The sequence below is a fragment of the Ostrinia furnacalis genome, unplaced genomic scaffold (assembly GCF_004193835.3).
Source record: "Ostrinia furnacalis isolate ACB-3 unplaced genomic scaffold, ASM419383v2 OfSCF0626, whole genome shotgun sequence".
In the NCBI taxonomy this organism is placed as follows: Eukaryota; Metazoa; Arthropoda; class Insecta; order Lepidoptera; family Crambidae; genus Ostrinia; species Ostrinia furnacalis.
In genome coordinates, this window is record NW_021130865.1 from 128,546 (window position 1) to 152,007 (window position 23,462).

Genomic DNA, 23,462 nt, shown 5'->3' on the forward strand with positions numbered 1-23,462 from the left:
AAATTTGAAAAGTCGGTTGGATTTATGGCTGTGTGTAAACAAATTGGTTATTTTTCGTGTTTTTCTATTTCAAGAAAAGTGAAAATGTTAACATTGTATCTGCTAAACGCTTCAATAATAGCGAACTAATGATAATTAGATTTTATTAATTTCAAAGGTTCATGCAAAATGAGTGACAATATCAAAGTAGTTGTCAAAGTTAGACCTCTAATTCCTCGTGAATTAGAAGAGAAACTTTCTTATCAATGGCGCGTAAAGAATAACACCTTATACCAGCTGGATCAGAACGGTCGGGACTTTGGATCGTGTTTTACATTCGGTAAGTACATTTTTATGTTACAGGTTACATTGCATATTTGGTGGTTCGAGAGAAATCAATTGTTATTCTAATAAGGATTGCTGTATACGTCATGAGTGAAGGTCACTATCTGTAAAAAACTATACTTGTACATTTCAGATCAAGTTTATGACACAGAAACCAAAACTAGTGATATTTACAATGACATTGCGAAGCCCATTGTGGAAGCAGCAACAGCTGGCTTCAATGGCACTATATTCGCATATGGACAGACCTCCTCAGGCAAAACTTATACTATGACAGGCACAGAAGAGTCCCCAGGCATCATACCGCTTGCTGTGTTTAATTTGTTTGAAATCATCAAGAATATACCCGACAGAGATTTCCTCGTAAGGTACCTTATTCCTTATTTATTCATTTTTATTAACTTCTGAAACCCGTAACTGTTGTTTGTCATAGAATGTATAGTACATACTCATAAACAGTACATTATTTTTCTCAAATAATTATGTATTTTGAGACAAATGCCACTTATTAAAGCACAATAATGTAGTATGTAAATAGTCCCATAAAATAATTGTTAACTTTACAGAGTGTCGTACATAGAAATCTACAACGAAACAGTGAAAGACCTGCTGAATGACAAGAAGAATGTCAAGGTACATGAAACTCTGCAAGGTGTCAAAGTGGACTGCACAGAACAAGTTACCACATCGCCGGAAGAAGTGCTGAAATATTTAAAAGAGGTATGTAATATTCTAACATTGAATTATACCTCACACAACCCTCATGACAAAAGAAGATTGATTTCAACGATGTCTTGAATGTGACCAATAAGAATTGTATTACTTGTAATGGAAAGGTTACAAATCCCTACTACTATTAGGAAATACCTATTTCTAAAAAGATTCCTCACAGGATGTTTACTAACAATATATTTCCATTTGTAGGGTGAGGCGAACAGGCAGACAGGTGCAACTAATATGAATGAAGAAAGCAGTAGATCTCATTCAATATTTCAAATTGTAAGTACATGCTTAATTATTGTAAATTGTGAATTGTATTTTATTTCCCTGTTCAGTTTCCAAAAATATTTTTAATAATGGGAATTTTGCCTAATGGTTTCCAAAGACTATACAGCCTTTTAACTTTGGGCTTCGGCTTGACACTACTTTTTGGGACACCCTGTATAACAACCTACTCATAGCAACTATTATACAGTGTGAGTCACGTTAAAGTGTACATATGAAAATAGATGAAACTAGACCTATTTTTATCGACAAAAAAGAGGTCAAAATTTTTTTGAGATTTTTTTTTAATTTTTTATCGAATTTTTTTTCTTCCAATTACTTATTGTAAAGAAAACGTAATAACTTTTAAACTAAGCGGTATATCCTGATAAAATAAAAACAGTAATAATGCTAAATAACAGGCAATACTAAAAAAATACATAAAATACACAAAAAAGGCCAACAAATAATAAAAAATGATACTTTTTGAAAAAAATCTGCTTAAAAATTCGTATTTTTTTGGTTATTTGATAAATTTCTCCAAAAAATGCCCCTATAACCGGTGGTTTTTATTACATTGTATTATTCTCTATCGTATTACCTTCGTAAAACCAAAAATCGCATGTCTCTATCCCTATCACAACGTTTGCAATTATTGTTTGAACTATGCCTCTCCGGGCGCGCCATTCAACGCTTCGTTAACAACGAAACTGAAAATGGCTCTAGATTTGTAATTTTGATAAAGACAAGTTAGATTTCAAATAAAAACAAAAGATTTCGAAGTAAAATAAGCATTTTAGTTAAAATTAAAATTGTCTCTACCTGTAGCGGAGAATAATGTTGTGGCAGGTCTTTGTTCAAACGATCATAGCAAATGTTGTGATAGGGATTGAGACATGCGATTTTTGGTTTTACAAAGATAATACGATAGAGAATAATACAAAGTAATAAAAACCACCTGTAATAGGGACATTTTTTTGAGAAATTTATCAAATAACCAAAAAAACACGAATTTTTAAGCAGATTTTTTTCAAAAAGTCTCATTTTTTATTATTTGTTGGCATTTTCTGGGTAGTTTATGTATTTTATCAGTATCGCCTGTTATTTAGCATTATTACTGTTTTTATTTTATCAGGATATACCGCTTAGTTTAAAAGTTATTACGTTTTCTTTACAATAAGTAATTGGAAGAAAAAAAATTCGATAAAAAATAAAAAAAAAATCTCAAAAAAATTTTGACCTCTTTTTTGTCGATATAAATAGGTCTAGTTTCATCTATTTTCATATGTACACTTTAACGTGACTCACACTGTATTTATGTTTGTTTAGACCATAGAGTCCCGTGAACACATAGAGGGAGAAGCGGAGGTGGGATGCGTCAACGTGTCCCAGCTCAACCTGGTAGACCTGGCCGGCTCGGAGAGAGCAGGTCAAACTGGTGCCACCGGCATAAGGTTCAAAGAAGGCACCCACATCAATAAATCTCTATCCACACTTGCACTAGTCATAAAACAACTGTCGGAAGATCAGAACAAGTAAGCTGTCTTGAGATTTTCTTGCTATGCAAAGTAGTTATTTTATTGTAGCAGATATTTTCTTATTTGACTAATATGTAATTGTAGATGAACTGCAATCTTTAAATTCTAAATAGAATTTAAATCTGATGAAGTGGCTGGAGAGAATGCCATAAGGCAAAAGTTTGCCTTTTTGTACTGCAATTTTTTTTGTGTCCAATATTTTTTAAATAAATAAATATGTGCACTTTTCATTTTTAATCTCAGTAAGAATTCCAACAACTTCCAATCATTACATTGCATATTTTAGATAAGATTAGTCTTATCCTGAAACCTGTAGCTTATAATGATGAATACTATTTGATCTATTATTACAGGCACGTCAACTACCGCGACAGCAAATTGACGCGTATACTCCAGAATTCGTTAGGTGGAAATGCCAAAACAAGTATTGTTTGCGCCATCACGCCTGCAGCGGTTGAGGAAACCATCTCCACGCTCCAGTTAGTATCTTCACCTGCTATTTATAAGAGCTGGCTCACAGCACAAGCTAAGCTTACTAAACACCTTAGGCTGAGTTGCACCAACTACTAAACGTAACTAAAACAATAACCAGAGTTTTTTTTTATGGAGTTTCACACATTTTTGACGTTTGTTAAAGTAAAGTATGATAGTGCAAATCAGCCTTTGTTCAGTCCCAGACTACACAGACTTTGTCGACCGATGTCTGGTAAGAAAGTATGCACATTACACCAATTTGGTATTTGATTCCTAATCCAAATTAGAAGCTGACCAACCTATTGGCTGTTAAAAAGTCTTTAATCTGTTGGGACTTATATTTCATATGGGTTAACTAAACCAGTACCTCTAGCATGAACAAGTTTCGTCTTCGAATCGTTTGCGTACTCGACAAAATTCGATACTCAAACTTTGAATTAAACGATAACGTGACGACAATTTTGATTCTCAAAATAAGTTTCGTGCAACCATTTCTCATACTAAGTTCACTTTACGACACGTTCACAAGGGCGCTGTTGTAGTTTTCGTACTAAATCTTTTGATGGCGATTCGAGTACGCAAACGATTCGAACTCGAAAGTTTTTCGTGCTAACCGTACAGACCACTCAAGAAACTTAGCTTGCAGTGTATCATATTATATGTGTGTTTATAATATGTTGACTTACGATTTAATCAATTATTTTTCCAGGTTTGCAAATAGAGCCAAAGCAATTAAGAACAAACCAGAAGTAAACGCTGTTGCCACAGATGCGACTATGATACAGAGCTTGACGAAACAACTATCAAAACTACAGTCTCAGCTGGAATCCAAGAAGAACTTGGAAGTTATGCTCGAAAGCAAGAAAAATGTGGAGGCACGTATTGTGTTTAAATTAATTGTCTTGTAGCATGTTATGTAGTTGTTTTGTTATATGTGCTATTTTGCAATAAATATGTTTGGTCTGATATGCTTTTGAAGATAAGGGTCGCCACACACGGTCTTCTTCACGCCACAGCCACAAAACACTGGTGGCCGCCACACGAAAATGTATGTAAATAATATACCGTTGACAGCGTTTTGTGGCTGTGACGTGAAGCCAGAATGCGGCGACCCTTAGAATAGTGATGTATTTTTTATCTATGCTCAAGAAGAAAAAGTACCCATTTAACATCCCTATTCTATTTGTTTTACAGTTCAATTTGCAAAAGCAAATAGCGGCCTTACAACGGTTGATATTGAACGGGTTCGGGCAACGGAGCTCAATGGATATGATGGCAGGCAGTCGCCGAAAACTGGTCCCGCCGCGCAGAATCACCATATCCACTTTACATCCTATAGAGGAGAACCCTGTGCCCTCAGTGCCAAAGTTTCACACTCCACTTCTGAAGTACAAGTATGTATTATTGCTTTTTATGGCTTCGATATCTACTAGNTCTACTAGTTACTGAAATATATCAGGGATTAACTATTTGTGCTTGGTCTCGAATAAGAAATTAAACATATGAAATCTTATTCGAGTGTCCATAGTGCCGCCCCCGCGCGTTTTAAGGCCTATTCAAACCTGAGCGATATTCGCTGCCGCTGTGGGTAGAGGTACATACCGCGCGGGTTTCGCTCAGGTATTTAGTATCAAGTATCGCGGCTAGAGCAACCTGAGCGGTATTCGCTGCCGCTGTGGGTAGAGGTACATAGGTAGACGGTAGCGAATACCGCTTAGGTCTGAACAGTATTATTACCGCATACCCACTGGGTTTTCTCTGCCGCAGACGGTAGCGAATACCGCTTAGGTCTGAATAGGCCTTTATGTTTGACGCATCGCGAAAAACTAAAGGTATAGCCAAACCAACGCGATCAGCCGGCGTGCAGCGATGGCGATCAATGCATTTAAGTCTGGTCGCCATCGCTGCACGCCGGCTGATCGCGTGTGATCGCGTTGGTTTGGCCGAACCTTAAGAAAGTCAGCCTGACCAAGCAATTTTGGTTGGTTCATTGTGTGTATATTACTTGATAAACTATTTTTGTAGCCCCATGGTGATTCCCGGCGCTCCCACAACGGATTTTGTGCCGATCCAGAATGCTAGTAAAGGGAACAGTTTGTCTTGTTTGCCGGAAGAGAGTGAAAACAGGCTGATAACTCCGCCCCCATACAATAAGAAAGTCAACTTCAATGATGAAATCATTGAACTTGGTAAGTTGTTTAATGAAGAAGATGCTTACTGTTTATAGTATGGCCTAATCTCATAAAGAAATAGTTTCTTCTTTTTGTTGTTGATGGCAATGAACTTGTCTTTTTTCGCCAATGAGGGCACACTGTATCAGTAATGTAGTTTCATATTTAATAAATTTTCACGCCCAAACTGCTTTACCAATTTAGTCTTTCTTGCAAAAATAATAGAGTTAAAAATGGTGTATTTTGTTCGCGGGATGCGTGATTTAGACCACGTTAAGAAGCTAATATAAATAAACAAACATGTTCTGTTACAGATAGTGATGATGACAACAGCGCTCTTGACATCCAGACCTGTTCTCCTTATCACAAATGTTATGGTAAGATTTATTTCTTTTTTGGGTGTACAATACAAAATACTAGAATAAAAATTATAACGTCTTAATTATATCGTCTCACAGGTTCATCCAAAACTCCTCCGTGTGTTTTAAGAAAGAATGCCAAACAGGCTGAAAAGAATTTAAAAGATATCGTAGAGCTTACTGAGAGGGAGAAAATTTACACACCAAGTGTGGTAAGTAGTCTTAATTGGCCGGGTTCTCTTGTTGATTTATGTTCTTTTTCTATATTTATTTATTTATTATTTATGATGTTCCAGATTGAACTGATAGAAAAGTTAGAACAAAACAATACTGTGATAACTAGGTTACAAGATGAAGTTCAAATACTCAACATGAAAAGCAAAGAAAAAGATATGGAAATTGACTCATTAAAAGTTAAAGTAAGCAAATCGAATGACGAAATAAGGAATGTGGAGACTGCAAAGGTAAGATAGAAACGCAACTGGAACATGCAACAACTTTACCGAAACAATTAATAAACGATTATTTTGTTTTCAGGCTGAATTAGAAGCACTCTGTAAAGAATACACTACCAAACTAACTGACTGGGAAGTCAGCTTCGATACTCTAAAGTCTAAATCCAAACGCAGAGAAGATGAGTTATTATCTCTTCTAGATGAACAAAAAGTCTACAAAAAGCAAGATGACAATAGTAAGTTTTACAAATATTGCCTTTACATCAGATTTTTCAAAAGTTTTTCACACAGCATTTGATACAAAATAAGACGACAGTGATCAAGTTATTATTTTTATTTTATTTTCACATAAAATAACTACTTTATTTTTACTAGGTAAATTGTTGACTCGTAATCTTGAAAAAGAACTCAACTTCATGGATATGTCAAAAGATATCTCACTAGTCAACAGTGATAATGAAAGTAGTGTCACCAATTTAACTACAAATGACGACGAAACTACCTCCCAAGTTCAAGACCTTGTAAAGGACATGCAAAACCAAATACAATCCTCCAAGAACCAATCAGTTTTAGAGTTAGAGGCTGATCTTTTATCTCAAAAACAAAGGATTCTATCCCTAGAAAATACCACTCGGGAATCTCAAAAAAGTATTGAAGAATTAAAGGAACTTATTCACGCTTTAGAAAATGAAAAAGATTTACTAACAAATACTGTCGATACTCTTAATTCAACAATCAAAAGTCAGAAAGCTACAATAGAATCTGCTAATAACGACATAGAATCGTACAACAGCTTAATACAAGAACTACAAATTAAATTAACTAATAAAGATAAAATACTAGATATAAATATTACTGAAAATTATTTAGAAAAAATGATTGCCAATGAAGAAAAGTTTATTGCTAACAATGATAATATGAAGAATATTATTCATTCATTTAAAATAGCTTTAGTTTCCCGACATAAAGAGATTGAATCACTAAAATCAGCAGTTGCGAAGCATTCAACGTTAACGGAGAATGAAAGTAAATTGCAAGAACAATTGAAGCTAAAAGAAACTGAGATAGAAAAATTAAATTCAAACGCATTTTATTTACAAGATCAAATAGATAAAAATATAGCAACTATCGATAATCTTTTGAAAGAAAAGACTAACTTAACAGCTATTGAACAACAGCTTAATAGCAAATTATCTGATATAACTGAACAAAATAGCTTATTAGAAAAACAATACAATGAAAGAACAAAGTATGTGGATGAATTGAAAGCAAGTCATAACGAAATGTTAGCAACTTTGACTACAAAAGATTCAATTGAAAAGGAACTCCAACAAAAACATGAAGACTTAGACAAACAAATAGGAGAATTAAACTTAAAAGTGGTTGAATTAGAAAAAGAGATAAACAAAAAGATAATCTTATTGCCACTTTGAAAACATCTGATCTGCAGTCACAAGAATATCTTACTCACGCCAATTCAATAATGCCGGTTTTAGAAAATATTTTGAGAAAATTCTCTACCACTAGTTCTTTAGAATTATGTAGTGAAATGGATAATGTACCCGGAGTTTTCACTTCACTCAAAGGTCACTTAACTGCCTTAGACACCACCGTCACCGAATTTATGTCACAAAAAGAATTAGAATTAGGGTTAAACATTGAATCAAATAATAATCTTAAGACAACGAATATTACACTTGAAAAGGAAGTTAGAGAGCTGAAAGATAAAGTTGAAACTTTGGAAGAAGATAATCGGAATCTGAAACAACTACAAGAGGATTTGTCAAAACAAATAATCACTCAGACCAATGAACGTGATAAAATTAATGAGGAGCTAAAAAAGAAAAAAGAAGAAATTACTGAGTTAGAAACCAATTTGAATAGTTATGACGACAATACTGAGAGCTTACGCAAAGACATATTAGCCAAAGAACACATTATAGCATCTTTGACTGACAAAGTACAGTCCACCCAATCAGAATTAGATGTTTTGAAACGAGAAACAGATGAACAGTATAACGAATTTAGACAACAAATAGAACATCTCCGCAACACCATTGAATCTAAAGATGTGTCGTCAGATACTGCACTGCAAGAAAAAGATACTATGATTGTTGACCTTCGAGAGGCAATAAAGAAAGCAGAGAAATGTCTTGAAGAGAAATCCTCGGATCTAGAACGGCTTCATTCAAGGCTGAATGAAGATATTGATGAAAGAAATAATCAACTACAAACTATATTCGAACTTGCATCCATTGCTACAGCTTCTGTGAATATTGAATTTGAAAATAATAATCACAGCACATACGATAAAATTCTTCTGGTCCTTAATAAATTAGGAAATCATACAATACAGATACATGAAAATAACAAAAATGCCACTCACATATTAGAAACCAATGAAAACTTGAGAACACAGATGGAAAGGATTAAAGAAGAAAATAAACTATTAAATGACGATATGTTCAAAAGTAATGAAATTATCAGCTCTTTGAGGAAGGAATTGAATGAAAAAGCAAATGAAATCGAAAACATGGTAGCCAAGGCACAGGAGCTGAAAGATAATTTCACTGATCTTGATCTAATAATGAAAGAACAACTTAAAAGTTTGCAAGCTGATAAGGACCATCTAGAAGCAAGATGTTCGGAATTAGAGCTTAATTTAAATGTTAGAAAAAGTTCCATTGAAATACAAAACATCGATGATAATGAAGAGTTTAGTGCCAATCATCCAAGGAAATCATTGAGTACCACCACTCACACAATAGAAACAGTCGGTCCGCCAAGTCTCTTAACAATTTGTTGTAACAAAATTGTAGAGTACATACAACCCAACGAAGACTCAGTTTCTCCTTCCGATTCAAACACAAGCATTGAATATCAGCATAAGGAAACACAATTTGTTAGTTGTGAGTGTCCTACATTATTGCCAGAGTTAAAATCAGCGCAAATAGAAAATGTAAGACTGCAAAAGATGGTCGAGCAACTGGAAGCAGTAAATCGGCAACTTATATCAGAACATGAAGCAGTGCGTCGCGAAATACAGCTTCTAGCAGAACCAGCTTATGAACTGCAGAAGAAAATAGCCAGTCACAAAACTAATCTGTCGACCTTAACAGCTACGACTTATGCTGAAAACAAATCGCTCAGATCTCAAGTAAAAGTCCTGCAGCACCATCATAGCCGATTTCACAATGTCTGTCAAAAAGATTTACCAGTTGTAAAGAAACAACTTTTTGAATTGCTGACAATTCTGAAAGGTGACCCACACTTCGATAGGCTCAATGCCAGTTGCAAGAGATATTCATTACCAATTATTTTAGATAATAATGGTACTTTGCAAAATGCTAAAAATGAATCTACTTTAGATGGCGATCTTCTAATGTTAGACACCAACTTAACCCTGACGACTTCAGCCGATAACACGTTGATGGATCAGACATGCTTAGACATGACACAAGCTTATGCAAACCACGATTTTGGTTGCCAAACCGATGACTTGGAGCATTTGGACAGTACAAATCGATCTCAAGTCGAATCGTTGACAAAAGATAATATCGAAATTATGAAAAAGATGGAGGCTTTAGAAATGGTAAATAAAGATCTACAGAAACAAATAAATGATTATTCGTTGAAGAAAACTGGCGCAAAAGATGCTCACAGCAGTCCTATAAAGGCAAAAGATACATCCATCGACGAATGTTTATTTAAATGTGAGGAGTGTGAGAGCCTCAAAGAAAAACACCATTCATTAGAGGAGGAATTTAAATTACTTGCTCAAAAACTTCGCGATGTCGACGCGCAAAGATCGGATTTTGAAAATAAATACAAAAATCTTTCATTAGAAATTCCATCTACTGATGCGCTTGTTAAAAAATTAAACATCTTTGAGAAAGAGTTGAGCGGTAATATTAAAGAAATAACAAGGCTGAAAAACTTGGTAACCAGCAAAAATGAAGAGCTAAAACTTCTTCAACAAGAAAACGATGCTTTATCCAACCAGTTGATGGAAAATATTTCGGAAACAGATGATTTAAATAAAGAGCTAGATAACATTAAAGACGAAAATGCAAAGTTGGTTGAGAAATGTAAAGATTTAGAAAAAATACATAATGAACCTAAGACAGATGATAACGAAAAATTAGATTGTTCACAGTGTCAAATAAAAGATGACGTTATAAGTACGTTAAAAAAGTTTGAGATACATTCAAAATTGAATAGGAGTCTCAGTGACTCGGATACTTCATCTAGGTACAATAAGATTTGCACCCTTCAACATGAGTTACACGCAGGAAGAGAAGATTGCAAAGAACTAACTGAAGAAGTCGCCACCATAAAGAATCACTTAGAACGCAGTAATTTAACTGTAGAACAAAATATGGATTTAGATGAAAGCATGGGTGAATCAAATATTTTCACAATTACCAAACATTTCGATACAGTTGAGACTCAATTAAATAGAATTACGATGCCGAACGTTCCGTCAGAACGACAGCCGGATATCTATTCTACTGAAAAGTTAGACTGTATAACTTTTTATGTTGAAAAAACTGGAGCTGATAAAGAAAACCTAGATGGCAACGTAAAGATCATAGATGTCATGAAATTATTCTACAACGACTTTGTTTTAAAACACAATAACGAAGTTGAAAACTTAGTAAATAAAATAAAATGCTTTGAAGAATCCAAAAAACAATTAGAGGGCCACGTGAACAAGCTGTCCACTGAATATTCTAAGCTAACGACTAAGTTAGAGGAGAAAGAAAATAACATTAAAACAGTCACCAATTCTTTGTCACAGATTAGACAAAATATAACTTTGATACAAGAAGAAATAATGAACCTTAGTCATTCCAATAATAATACTAAAGCAATTGCCATGTTCAAAGAAAAGTTATTAAATATCATTGATAAAGAATTTGAGTTATCGGCTGAAGGCGTTTTTGACATGGTTATGGATAGTCTAGTTAGTAAACATGAAAATGCTTTAACAAGTATTACGAATCAATACTCTAAATTGCAAGAACACATGGAAAGTGTAACTGAAGAACTAAATTCCGTTAAGAACAATTTACTAGAGATGAAGAGTCAGCTAACTGAAAGGGAAAATCAATATAATTTACTGAAGGCACAGAAGGAAAAGATTCATGAAATAAGCAATGCAGTAACATTAGACCTAGTACGAAAGGAGCAAGAACTTTGCCAGACTATAGTGAGTGGCTGCAAAAAACTAGTTGAACACAACGTCCTCTGCTCCAGTGACTTCGACAATACCTTACCGATTCATCAAAATATAAATACGCTATTCGATCGCTTATTGACAGAATTAAAAAATCAAACTGATACTGAAAAAGAAAAACTCACCTTAGAAATTAAGACATCTAAAGCAGAAATAGAAGAACAGCAAAAGGATCTACAAACTTTGAAGCTTGAAAACGACAAATTAAAAGAAGAATTCCAATTGGCTCTATCTAATGTAAATGATAAAGATAATAAATTGGAGGTTCAAACATCAGTCATTGAAGAGCTAAATAAAAGGTACCAAAGTGTAGTAGAAGAAAACAGCTCTCATCTAAACACAATTAATGTGATAAGTCAAGAAATCAAAACATTAAAAGAAACATTACTTGAAAAAGAAACTGCATTGCAAAATGCTATGAGCAATACAAGCGAAAAATCTGAAAATGAGTTGACCGAACTTTATAATTCACTGGCACTTTACAAACAAGAGATTGACCATTTGAAGTCAGTCAACGAAATGATTTTAAAAGAAAAGGAGCTGTCAGCGTTAGAATTGGAGAAATCTGGAGAACTTTTGAAATCAAACAGATTGGAGCTGGATAAAATGACATCAGACCTACTAGTGTTGCGTGAATCTGTAAAAGATAATGTAACCGTCATCGACAATTTGAAGCAGGAAGCGAAATCATTGTTGCAACAAAATATACAACTGAAGGAACAATTCGAAGCGAAATGTCAGGATTGTTCCAGGTTGGAAATGAATATCAAGACTCACGAAAAGACGGCTGAAATACAGAGCAAAATGATCATTAGGTAAGAATTACTTTCTTTTTGATAAATATTTAATTTCGTTGATGTGGTAACATTTATTACATGAGTCGACAAAACTATTTTTGCATGTTTTATAAGTTTACACGCGCATTATCTTTCAGACTTCAAAAACAAAAAGAAGATGTAGACAAAGCTCTCATAGAAAAGAACAAACATTTGGAAGAACTCACCCAAAAATGTTCAGATTTAACGAAAGACTGTGAAGTTATGAAAAATAATATTAAAACATCTAGAGAAGAATTGGATACAATGAAGAGCGCAAAAGAAGCTTTGGAGGTTTGTTATATAAACTTTAATACATATTTGTTATATCGCGCAATGCCTTTTAAATGTAATTTTTTAGAGGCTTTGTTTCAAATGTTAGGAACTGGAGTCAAGACTGCATATTCTTAAATTCAAGAAAAACATGCTAAGATCATAAGCCAGACTCCCAATGTCAGAAACATTTAAAAAAGTTACTTACTCACTCTTAAATAGCGCCGCCCTGGTGGCAAACATGGGAATTTAAGTTTCATTACAGTACGACACTGGCCACAGGACGACTGGCAGTCAGTCATCTCTTTAATAAATAAAAAGTTGTTCAAAAATCTTTCAAGCAATTTCCTGTAGTTAGAACAAATCTTACAATATCATTGACGTGATAATCTAATATTCAACAGTCTATTTTACCAAAACCATAATCTATTTTATTATTTACTGTCTATTAAAATGTTAATTTAATATGTGTACAGATGCGACTTTCGGAGATGGAAATGGATTTGGAGAATGGTCACAAGCCCCGCCTCTCGATGGAAGCGACTGCCGACACTGTGCGCAGGCGCCGCCAAAGCATTCACGATTCTAAGCGAATGTTCTCTGAAAAGGATCACGGAGGTAAGAAAGTTAAAAATATTTTTGCGAGAAGTAACTTTCCTTTGTTTTTGAGCTTTGCGCATTTAACAATGTAAAGTATGTATTGTAATAAGACAGCATGTTTGAAAATATGCAATAAAAATACTTCAGTCACTTAAAACACTCACAACTGACCTTTACAGTCCAGTACTTTCAGAGCCTATTCAATACAAACAAACAATAAAATCTTTCTTCTTTTTAACCGACTTCAAAAAAGGAGAAGGTTATTCATATTAGTATTTATACGCCAATATATTATATTCCATATTTCTATGTTGTTTCAGATCATAACAAAATGGATGCTGTCTTTGAATCCCGATCAAAACCAGCAGACCTCTTCATGGACGTAGATGATGACGACAGTTCCAATGGAAGCACGCCCCGTAGAAACAGCAAAGGGTAAGAAAATTCACACTGCCATTACTTTAGAAGACAGATTTTCGACCTTACTGACTTGTTTTTAGATTGCAAGATAAAAATATGAACAAATATATGTTAAATAGATGCAATTCATGAGGAAACCCATGCAGCGAATCGACAGATGTCACTCCATATGCATGTATTTGACGTCAAAAGATCTAAATTTAGATGAAACGCAATTTTATTCCTCTTGAAACGTGCCAATTTAAAACTCTTGTATTTTATGTATCCTTACTTATATGTGGTATTATAATAAAATGTTTACTTGTTCCAGAAGAGACAGCTTATCCAAACATGATCAGGTATGTGTTTAAGTTGGTACAATATTTAGTCTTTCTATTGCATTATGTTTTATCTCGCCTCATGTTCTGGGCCACATAGTAAAAGAAAACAAAAACTGAACGGTTTAAATAATTTATTTATTTCAAAGGACAAAAATTACCTAATACTTATATTATTTTAAAATCTGTTACTTCTTTGTTTAAATTATAACCCAAAGGATATTTTGACCTACTTGTTAAAAATTGATTTTTCACATCACCGTTTGAATTCCAAAGAGTTTGCTGAAGTCTAAGAGTAGGCGCACACCGTTGATTTTTAGTTGGCCGATAGTTGTGCCCGATTTCAAATTGTATGAAGAATCGGACAAATCGAATCGGCGTAGTGTGCGCACTCCCATACATGCCCACACTGATCAACTGCCCGACTAAACTATCGGTCGACGAAAAATCAACGGTGTGCGCCTACTCTAACCGCGAATAGATCGAATAAATGCGTATATTTTGTCAGAGCGAAGAACCTGTGTCGCGACCTAGCAGTGTGGCCGAAACGCGTCGCAGGCGGCAGAGCATCCACGATCTACACCGGAGCGTGCGACAAACACCTTCACCGCACGGTAAGTTACATATTTATATTTTTCTTAAATTAATGAGGGCTATCGTTTTTATACTTAACAGTTGGCACCCCTGGCGATTGACAGGACCTTACTCTACAGTGGCGCCATCTTGATGAGTGCAAATGCGATAGTCCTCCTACCACTTTCGCGCTCACCAGTTGGTGCCACTGTCTTCGCTACTAGCAAGTGACAGGACCTTACTCTACAGTGGCGCTAACTGGTGAGCGCTAAAACGATAGCCCTCATTGTGCGTTCATTGTTTTGTAATAATTTCACAATAAAAAAAATATTACTTTCAGAACGGTACACAAGCAGATTTGCTGAAATAAACAATATGAAAACTACCGATGACGAGAACAATTATGTGCCCAGGTACGAATTCAATTCATCTTCTCCCCATCAGCTTTTTCGTACCTTTCTTGAGACGCTATTTTTTAATAAATAAGCCGTAACAAACGTCGGAATAAAAATCATTAAGGCTGAGTTCACCACCAAACTTTGACAGTACATTAACAATAACCGGTGCTTTTTGTATGGAGTTTGACAGATTTTTGACGTTTGTCACAGTTAAAGTAAGATGGTGCAACCCAGCCTAAATGATTTTTGTGTAAAGACTTGGTTTATGCTTTTTAATTTCGTTCTATTAACCTGAGTTAATAATAATCAATCGTGCTATTTCTTTAGCAATGAAGTATCAGAACTACGCGAGCGTTTGACCTCGTGCCAACAAGAGTTAGAAGATTTGAGGGAACAGTATCGCGAGTTGGACGAAGAGTGCGAGACGTGCGCTCAGTATTTGCGGGAAAGAGACGACCAGTGCGCGCGGCTGAAGAAAGAGAAGGCTGCATTGGAGGTGGGTGTGGATTAATTTGAACTTGCAAAATTTATCGGCAATGTTGCTCAGTAACACTGCTTTAAAGGCAACAATCTATTAAAACATTGCACTAAAGCCTTGTTCGCACTAGTCGAGTGGCGAGTAATTTAAGTCAAAGTCAAAATTTCTTTATTTTTATAGACTATTATAATATAGTGCTTACAAATCGTCAAATATTTTGCTCTTTAGTAACTAAACTTGTCCGAACACCAAAAATTTTGTCGATTACCTACTAACTAAATCGTTTAGTGGTCGAGCCAATCCATGTTGTTCCATTTTGACAGGCGAGTAGCACCCCCACCACGCGGCAATACTCACTCGCTCCCCGATTAAACGAGTCCGAACCGGTTTAGTCGAGTTCGTTAAAAATTGTGCCTCTTTATGTGGTTAAATGCATTTTGTGTTGACGACTTACGAACGAAGAATAGCCACACTGTTGTTCACCGCAATCGTTGATATGTTACAGGGACTGGTTTCGGAGCTGAAAGAAAAACTACAGTCTATAAATCCAAACCGAAGTCAACAAGAGCCGAAAACCACGTTCTGTCACGCTGCTGTTAACACTGACGAAGGTATTTATTAAAGACACAAATACTTTATTTTTATTAATGTGTGAACATTAAACAAGATTTGCGAATTTGATCCTTACTTCCACCACACTTGTATTAAAATTACTTAACCATTTCAGACTGGTCAAACCTTCACTCCGTGGTGGTAGATCGAATGTCATTCGACGCGGAGGTGGACAAAAATAAGCGCTTGACCAAGACCATAGAAGATCTGCGATTCAAGAAGCAAGACCTGAAACTTACGATCGCAAAGATGCAGAAGGCGTTGGAAAAGCATGCCAATAAAGACCATAGGTAATAATTTCATCTGAATTTAGGCAATATTAAATCTAGGTGAATTTACAAACAGGGTGTAAAAATTCTCAAATTTCTAGCCAATCAGTTCTCTCAAAAATAGGATACTGTATAATGTATTTTTACACAGTATTATTTTCATATTATTTTTCCTGAATGACAGACTTGATTCTGAATTAATATACATTCTATTTTTACAGCAGTTTTTTTCTAGTTTGAGTGACGTCAATTTTTGTTATCACTTTATGTATGTTTTTTTTAAATTTTTAGTAAAGAGTTAGAACACACTAAAGCAGAATTGAAAGCGTGCAAGCAAGAACTGAAGGAGCTGAAAGAGAGGTACAAAGAACTCGATGAGGAGTGCGAGACGTGCTCCCAGTACCTGCGAGAGCGAGACGAACAGTGCCGCAAACTCAAGGAGGCGAAGGCCGCTTTAGAGGTACAGTAAAAAAACTCATAAAAATTCATAAAACTAATTTATTTTTGCAAATAGGATTTTAAAAAGCACTTTTACACGTCCCAGTATTAACCATACCACTGCTTCGGGACAGTAAATGGGCCAGTGCTGATTAGAAGCAGCGCAAGAAACTCAGTCAGTGTTATCAGCCTCCTTTTCAAGGGTTTACAGTCTTTAAAATATACAAGTATTTATAGACAGAGGCTAACAATTAGGAATGTTATACAGTGTGAGTCACGTTAAAGTGTACATATGAAAATAGATGAAACTAGACCTATTTTTATCGACAAAAAAGAGGTCAAAATTTTTTTGAGATTTTTTTATAATTTTTTATAGAATTTTTTTTCTTCCAATTACTTATTGTAAAGAAAACGTAATAACTTTTAAACTAAGCGGTATATCCTGATAAAATAAAAACAGTAATTATGCTAAATAACAGGCGATACTAAAAAAATACATAAAATATACCTTGATTTTTTAGAATCCAGCAGAGATGTAAACAAACACTTTCATACACAATTACACCATAATCACTTACGTGTTCATAATATCATACACATTATTTAACAAGCCCATGAAACCAACTTTATTTTCACGTTTATACAAGTTTGAAATCAATCTTTGAAACAAATTATTTTAGCAAAATACGTGGACGATGAAAATTTGTGACATTGTCAAATTGACTTGACGTTTAAAATCATGTGTTATCTCCATATTGTCTATGACTTGTCTCTGACACATCAGTGCCNAATGAAAATGTGTGAACATTAAACAAGATTTGCGAATTTGATCCTTATTTCCACCACACTTGTATTAAAATCACTTAACCATTTCAGACTGGTCAAATCTTCACTCGGTGGTGGTAGATCGAATGTCATTCGACGCGGAGGTGGACAAAAATAAGCGCTTGACCAAGACCATAGAAGATTTGCGATTCAAGAAGCAAGACCTGAAACTTACGATCGCGAAGATGCAGAAGGCGTTGGAAAAGCATGCCAATAAAGACCATAGGTAATATTTTTATATGAATGCAATACTCAGTCTAGGTAATGATCAATAATAATCTTTTGTAACACTATGAAAGCAATAAACTATTGAGTATAGGTGAATTTACGCCCTATTAGCGTACAAAAATTTGTAGCCAATCAATTCACTCAAAAATTAGACTCAGATACAATTTACACTATTTTTTTATATATTTTTCCTGAATGACAGACTTGATTCTGGATTAATATTTTTACAGCAGTTTTTTTTTTTCTATTTGAGTGACGTCAATTTTTGTTATCACTTTATGTATGTTTTTTTTTAATTTTTAGTAAAGAGTTAGAACACACTAAAGCAGAATTGAAAGCGTGCAAGCAAGAACTGAAGGAGCTGAAAGAGAGGTACAAAGAACTCGATGAAGAGTGCGAGACGTGCTCCCAGTACCTGCGAGAGCGAGACGAACAGTGCCGCAAGCTCAAAGAAGCGAAGGCCGCTTTAGAGGTACAGTAATTTACTAACGTACTATTGAAGAAGGCAAACTTAACATCATTATATGCGTGATAATATTTTCTTTACAGTTTTTACTCTTATACGCGCGACAGTGAAATTGTTAACTTGTACAATTGTCAATTTTAATTATATTGTATTTGCTGTGTTATAATAATTAATTCAAGTAGCTGATCCGATTATTATTATTGACCAAATATGAATGGTCCCAAACAGAAATACATTTATTACTTTACTGAATAAAAAATAGGGTACTTGACGACCGTTATAACTGACATACTTTTTATGAGCTGTCATAACGTGACTCCCGTAAATTGTCTTAAAATTATTGGTGTTAACTATTCTGGAGGCGTTGCAGTGGCGAAACTTTAATGGCAGGGCTGGCAAATTGCCATGGGCCCCGACCCGAGTGGGCCCCAAGTCTGGGCCCAAGGGCTCGGAAAAAAGATTTTTTTTACAAAATAAGTCTGTTTCAGTATCATGGCATGCCAGAGGTCAGGCCACACCTCAATGAATTTGCCACGGGCCTCGGATGGTATAGTTACGCCACTGAGGCGTTGCTAGACAATGTATTTAGGGGCTTATTAATTACGTGAGACTTTTAGGGGGGTAGGGGGTCCAGAAAAACCTTACTTAATCGGACGTGGGGGAGGGGGGGTGTCGAGAAATATCACGTAATTTTTTTCCACAACAAACAGAGTAAATCCTCCGTCTGCATTTGTGAACACAGGCCCAGTTTTTAGATCCGCAATTAACTACCAATGCTTAAATATTAACAAAATGTAAACTAATAATTAAAAATTGTACTAAAAGTAAAAAAACTGGGCCTAAGTTATTTTGTTTTGTCATTTCACTTAATTTTTTTACGCAGGTTGTTTTTTTTTTATAAAATCTAATACCTATTTTCGAAGCATGGATTATCTTATTTACATTGCAAATACGCATTTTGGAAAATCTCACGTGAGATCAGGGGGTGGGGGAGGAGGTCAGGCAAAATCTNTTAGACTGTACACAAAAAATGCCATCAAATAATAAAAAATGACACTTTTTGAAAAAAATCTGCTTTTAAATTCTTGTTTTTTTTGGTTATTTGATAAATTTCTCCAAAAAATGCCCCTATAACAGGTGGTTTTTATTACTTTGTAATATTCTCTATCGTATTACCTTTGTAAAACCAAAAATCTCATGTCTCTATCTCTATCAAAACATTTGCTATCATCGTTTGAACAAAGGTCTGCCACAACATTATTCTCCGCTACAGGTAGAGACAATTTTAATTTTAACCAAAATGATTATTTTACTTCGAAATCTTTTGTTTTTAATTGAAATCTAACTTGTCTTTATCAAAATTACAAATGTAGAGCCATTTTCAGTTTCGTTGTTAACGAAGCGTTGAATGGCGCGCCCGGAGAGGCTTAGTTCAAACGATCATTGCAAACGTTGTGATAGGGATAGACCCATGCGATTTCTGGTTTTACGAAGGTAATACGATAGAGAATAATACAAAGTAATAAAAACCACCGGTTATAGGGACATTTTTTGGAGAAATTTATCAAATAACCAAAAAAACACGAATTTAAAAGCAGATTTTTTTCAAAAAGTGTCATTTTTTATTATTTGATGGCATTTTTTGTGTATTTTATGTATTTTTTTAGTATCGCCTGTTATTTAGCATTATTACCGTTTTTATTTTATCAGGATATACCGCTTAGTTTTAAAGTTATTACGTTTTCTTTACAATAAGTAATTGGAAGAAAAAAAATTGTATAAAAAATTTAAAAAAAATCTCAAAAAATTTTTGACCTCTTTTTTGTCGATAAAAATACGTTTAGTTTCATCTATTTTCATATGTGCACTTTAACGTGACTCACACTGTATTTTTAAGAAGGAAAACTAACATTGTACAGTGAGCCACAATTCCAGCTACCCGTTTTATATTCATACTAGCTTTCCGCCCGCGGCTTCGCCCGCGTGGAATTTTGTCTGTCACAGAAAAACTTTATCGCGCGCATCCCTGTTTCAAAAACCGGGATAAAAACTATCCTATGTCCTTTCCCGGGACTCAAACTATCTCTATGCCAAATTTCATCAAAATCGGTTCAGTGGTTTAGGCGTGAAAGCGAGACAGACAGACAGAGTTACTTTCGCATTTATAATACTAGTATAGATATTATTAGATATGCGATAGAACGAGAAATGGGTAAGATGTCCGCATACGGACGAAAGCACATCAAGCATCGCAGTGGTATCTTTTCTCTGTATAATATGGATTATTTTGTAACATTGTTAACCTTTCTAATTTGGTGTCATGACATGATCATCTCATGATTCGAGTTCCTGATCAAAAGTGTATTCCCGCTGTCCCCCACCGTTGGACATGAAAAAAGTTACGACATCCACCAGTAATAGACAACGCCATTGATCTTCCCGTTAAACCCTACTAGTGGGCATTAAGGAATAATGAGTTCTTCAGTAGTTAATGATAATATCGAAACCAAAAGTTTTGTTACTGGTATCAGGCCTGTTCATCTCCGCGAGTTTACATCGAAAACAAAACACGCACGATGGCCCACCTACAGGATACTATTCGACAAGGCCTCACATACGAGCGAACATTGACTCACGCACGCGTATTCTTGTGTATGATGGAAGATAATAAAGAAAATGGTGTACTAAATACTGTGCAGTATTTAACTGCACATAAAAACACACAATTTACTTTTTTAAGTTGCCTCAAGACACTGAGAGGTAAATACATAAGTAGTTAATATTATTCATGATAATTCATGCTAAATCATGTATTTCCTCCGCCATTTTCCGCAGTTTGGCACCTCACGTCACATCATTTTACCGAAGTCAGCCCTACCAACAAAATGGTGCTTGACTCTTGAGACAAGCTAAATTACACCATATTGTTAATGACATTGAGCATACATTTTTTTAAATACCTTCGCGAAGTAAAACTTCTGTACGTAGTACTTATTATTATTCTGTGCTGGTATCAACTATTCAATTCAATAAAATCGTAGCTTCCTAGACAGTCTATTTGTATGCGGTACTTATCCGTTTCAGGCCAAGTTGGCGGAGTACACGGAGGAGTCGGGCAACATCTCTCTCCTGCGCAAGAAACGTCACAGTGCGCACGACCAGCGCCGCCCCGCGGCGAGTCTTGCGGACGCCGACACGCAGATCGCTGACGGTAAATATGTAATGTGTAATGTAACACGAATTCTACGTGTGGACGGTACTACGCGCATTACATGTAAATTGCTGTCCATACTATACTTACGAGCAAAAGTATGGAATCATCCCCTTGTGTTTTGTTCCGAGCCATCATAAGAACTGAATGCCTATGAATGTACCTATGGTATTAATTTAAAGTATATAATATTACCTTTAAAATGGTACCATTTTTATTTATCTTCATAACATATAGGGTGATACCATAGTTTACCATACTTTTGCTCGCGAGTGTATTTCTATTACATTACACAATACACTCCATTACGCGTTACACTCGTCTGTACCCGACCTTAGAATATAGGTTCGATAGTCAGATAGGAAAAATTAAACTTCACAGTGTGATTCGTTCTTAAGTTCTTCTTGAACAAGTGATTCTGATTGGAGCATCTTGTCGTCGTAATAGGTGCTATTTTGAAACAAAAATGTATAGTCTGATGTGCTATTAACTGTTTTAATGATATGTGTGTGTCTCATGTCATCAGTGGTTACTCTAATATTTTAATTAAGTATTAGTAAATAGTAATCTAATTAATATGGTTTCAGATTTCCTAAACAATCAAGTTGAGCGAGATGATAGTTCAAGGCAGACAAATGACGACAAGGCTAAAGAACTGAAGCATCTGAAAATGGTAAGTATTTGCTAAATCCCAAAAGTAAGGAGTATGTACCAAACATTTTTTATGGAATTCCGCTAATGACGTCGGCGCTACTTTTACGTCCTTTAGTTTAGTAGCGTGAACTTCAAGCTCGAACTAGCCTAAAATCTTCACCCGTATGTGTAGTATTACAGAACATATTTATTTAGAAGATAAGATGTTTTATCCTGTTTCAAACACTTGCCACCAATTATTTTCACGATGTAGGCAGCGATCTCTATTTTTGCCTTTATACTGACCTATCTATTGATTGCAGGCGGTGGAACGACTGTCGCAGCAGAAGGCAGCCTTGGAGCAGCAACTGGCTACCGCCGCCGCCTCTGCTCCCGTCTATGTTGCTACGGGCAGCGCTATTGTGCAGGTGAGATATCAATAACTTAGATTTTCATTTATAGTGTTTTAGAAATGGACATTGGAGTGCAATTTTTATGGTTTTTTAGACTCGTTTGTCATTAATAAAAATCCACTTATATATTTTCAGACTCAGCAGTTATCTGACGTCATGAAAGAAAACCAGAAACTGAAGAAGATTAATACAAAATTGATTGACATCTGCAAGAAGAGAGGCAAGAAAACTGACTTCGTAAATGAAGACTAATACGAATATTGCGGCAGTAGCAGCCNTAGCAGCCATTGATTGATACCTCCTTAATGTAGACTTGACAAAATACGTATTGGTCATAAATGATTAGAATCACTTCAACAGCTGGATTTGTTGATTAAATTATTGTGATTTTAAAAATTATTCAAATTGATTGATGATCATGACACGAATGTTAGACTGAATGGAACGACATTCCACAAGCATTTTACAACGATATTATTATTTAGATATTAGAAGAATGTTTGGCCGGTTGTGAGAATCTGTGCCATTGCATACGCATGTGTGTGATTTGCCAATAAATTGTTATGCCCCGTGAATAAGGTACAATAATATAGTATTATTAGATTAGACTGTACTTAATCTTCTGTGGTGCCTAAAACTTAATCTAATCTATATTTTTATAGCAATGTAAAATTTTAGTATTTATATTTTATGCCCTTGTATATAAATTATTATATTTATCCAGTAATAAATACAAATTAATAATATTCATAAATATTGCACAATATAATTGTCACATAATGTTGCTTTGTTTAAAGTAGTACTAGATATGTGATTGCATAAAATAACCTGTTGACAAATGCACAAAACTAATTTTAATACTAAATCAGCACCGAAGATTCTAATTAATTGTATTTCTCTAAAAAAAACTTAAATATGATACGTATACTAATAAATGATGTGATTTGAT

The 23,462-nt window shown here is 34.9% G+C and overlaps 1 protein-coding gene across 1 annotated transcript; it reads left to right on the top strand.

Annotated features, from left to right (window-relative positions):
* Positions 1-23,444, top strand: LOC114366334 (kinesin-related protein 4). The gene is given in 28 exon segments (XM_028323191.1): positions 1-319; positions 458-692; positions 891-1,044; positions 1,249-1,323; positions 2,638-2,843; positions 3,200-3,325; positions 4,030-4,195; positions 4,515-4,714; positions 5,346-5,509; positions 5,806-5,868; positions 5,950-6,062; positions 6,147-6,314; positions 6,388-6,541; positions 6,681-7,706; positions 7,709-12,359; positions 12,479-12,653; positions 13,109-13,250; positions 13,553-13,667; positions 13,963-13,996; positions 14,478-14,583; positions 15,237-15,436; positions 15,924-16,029; positions 16,146-16,320; positions 16,591-16,759; positions 21,341-21,467; positions 22,055-22,140; positions 22,424-22,528; positions 22,649-23,444. Coding segments are annotated over 28 exon segments (9,309 nt in total). The 5' UTR covers positions 1-168; the 3' UTR covers positions 22,766-23,444.
* Positions 23,445-23,462: the final 18 nt, after the last annotated feature.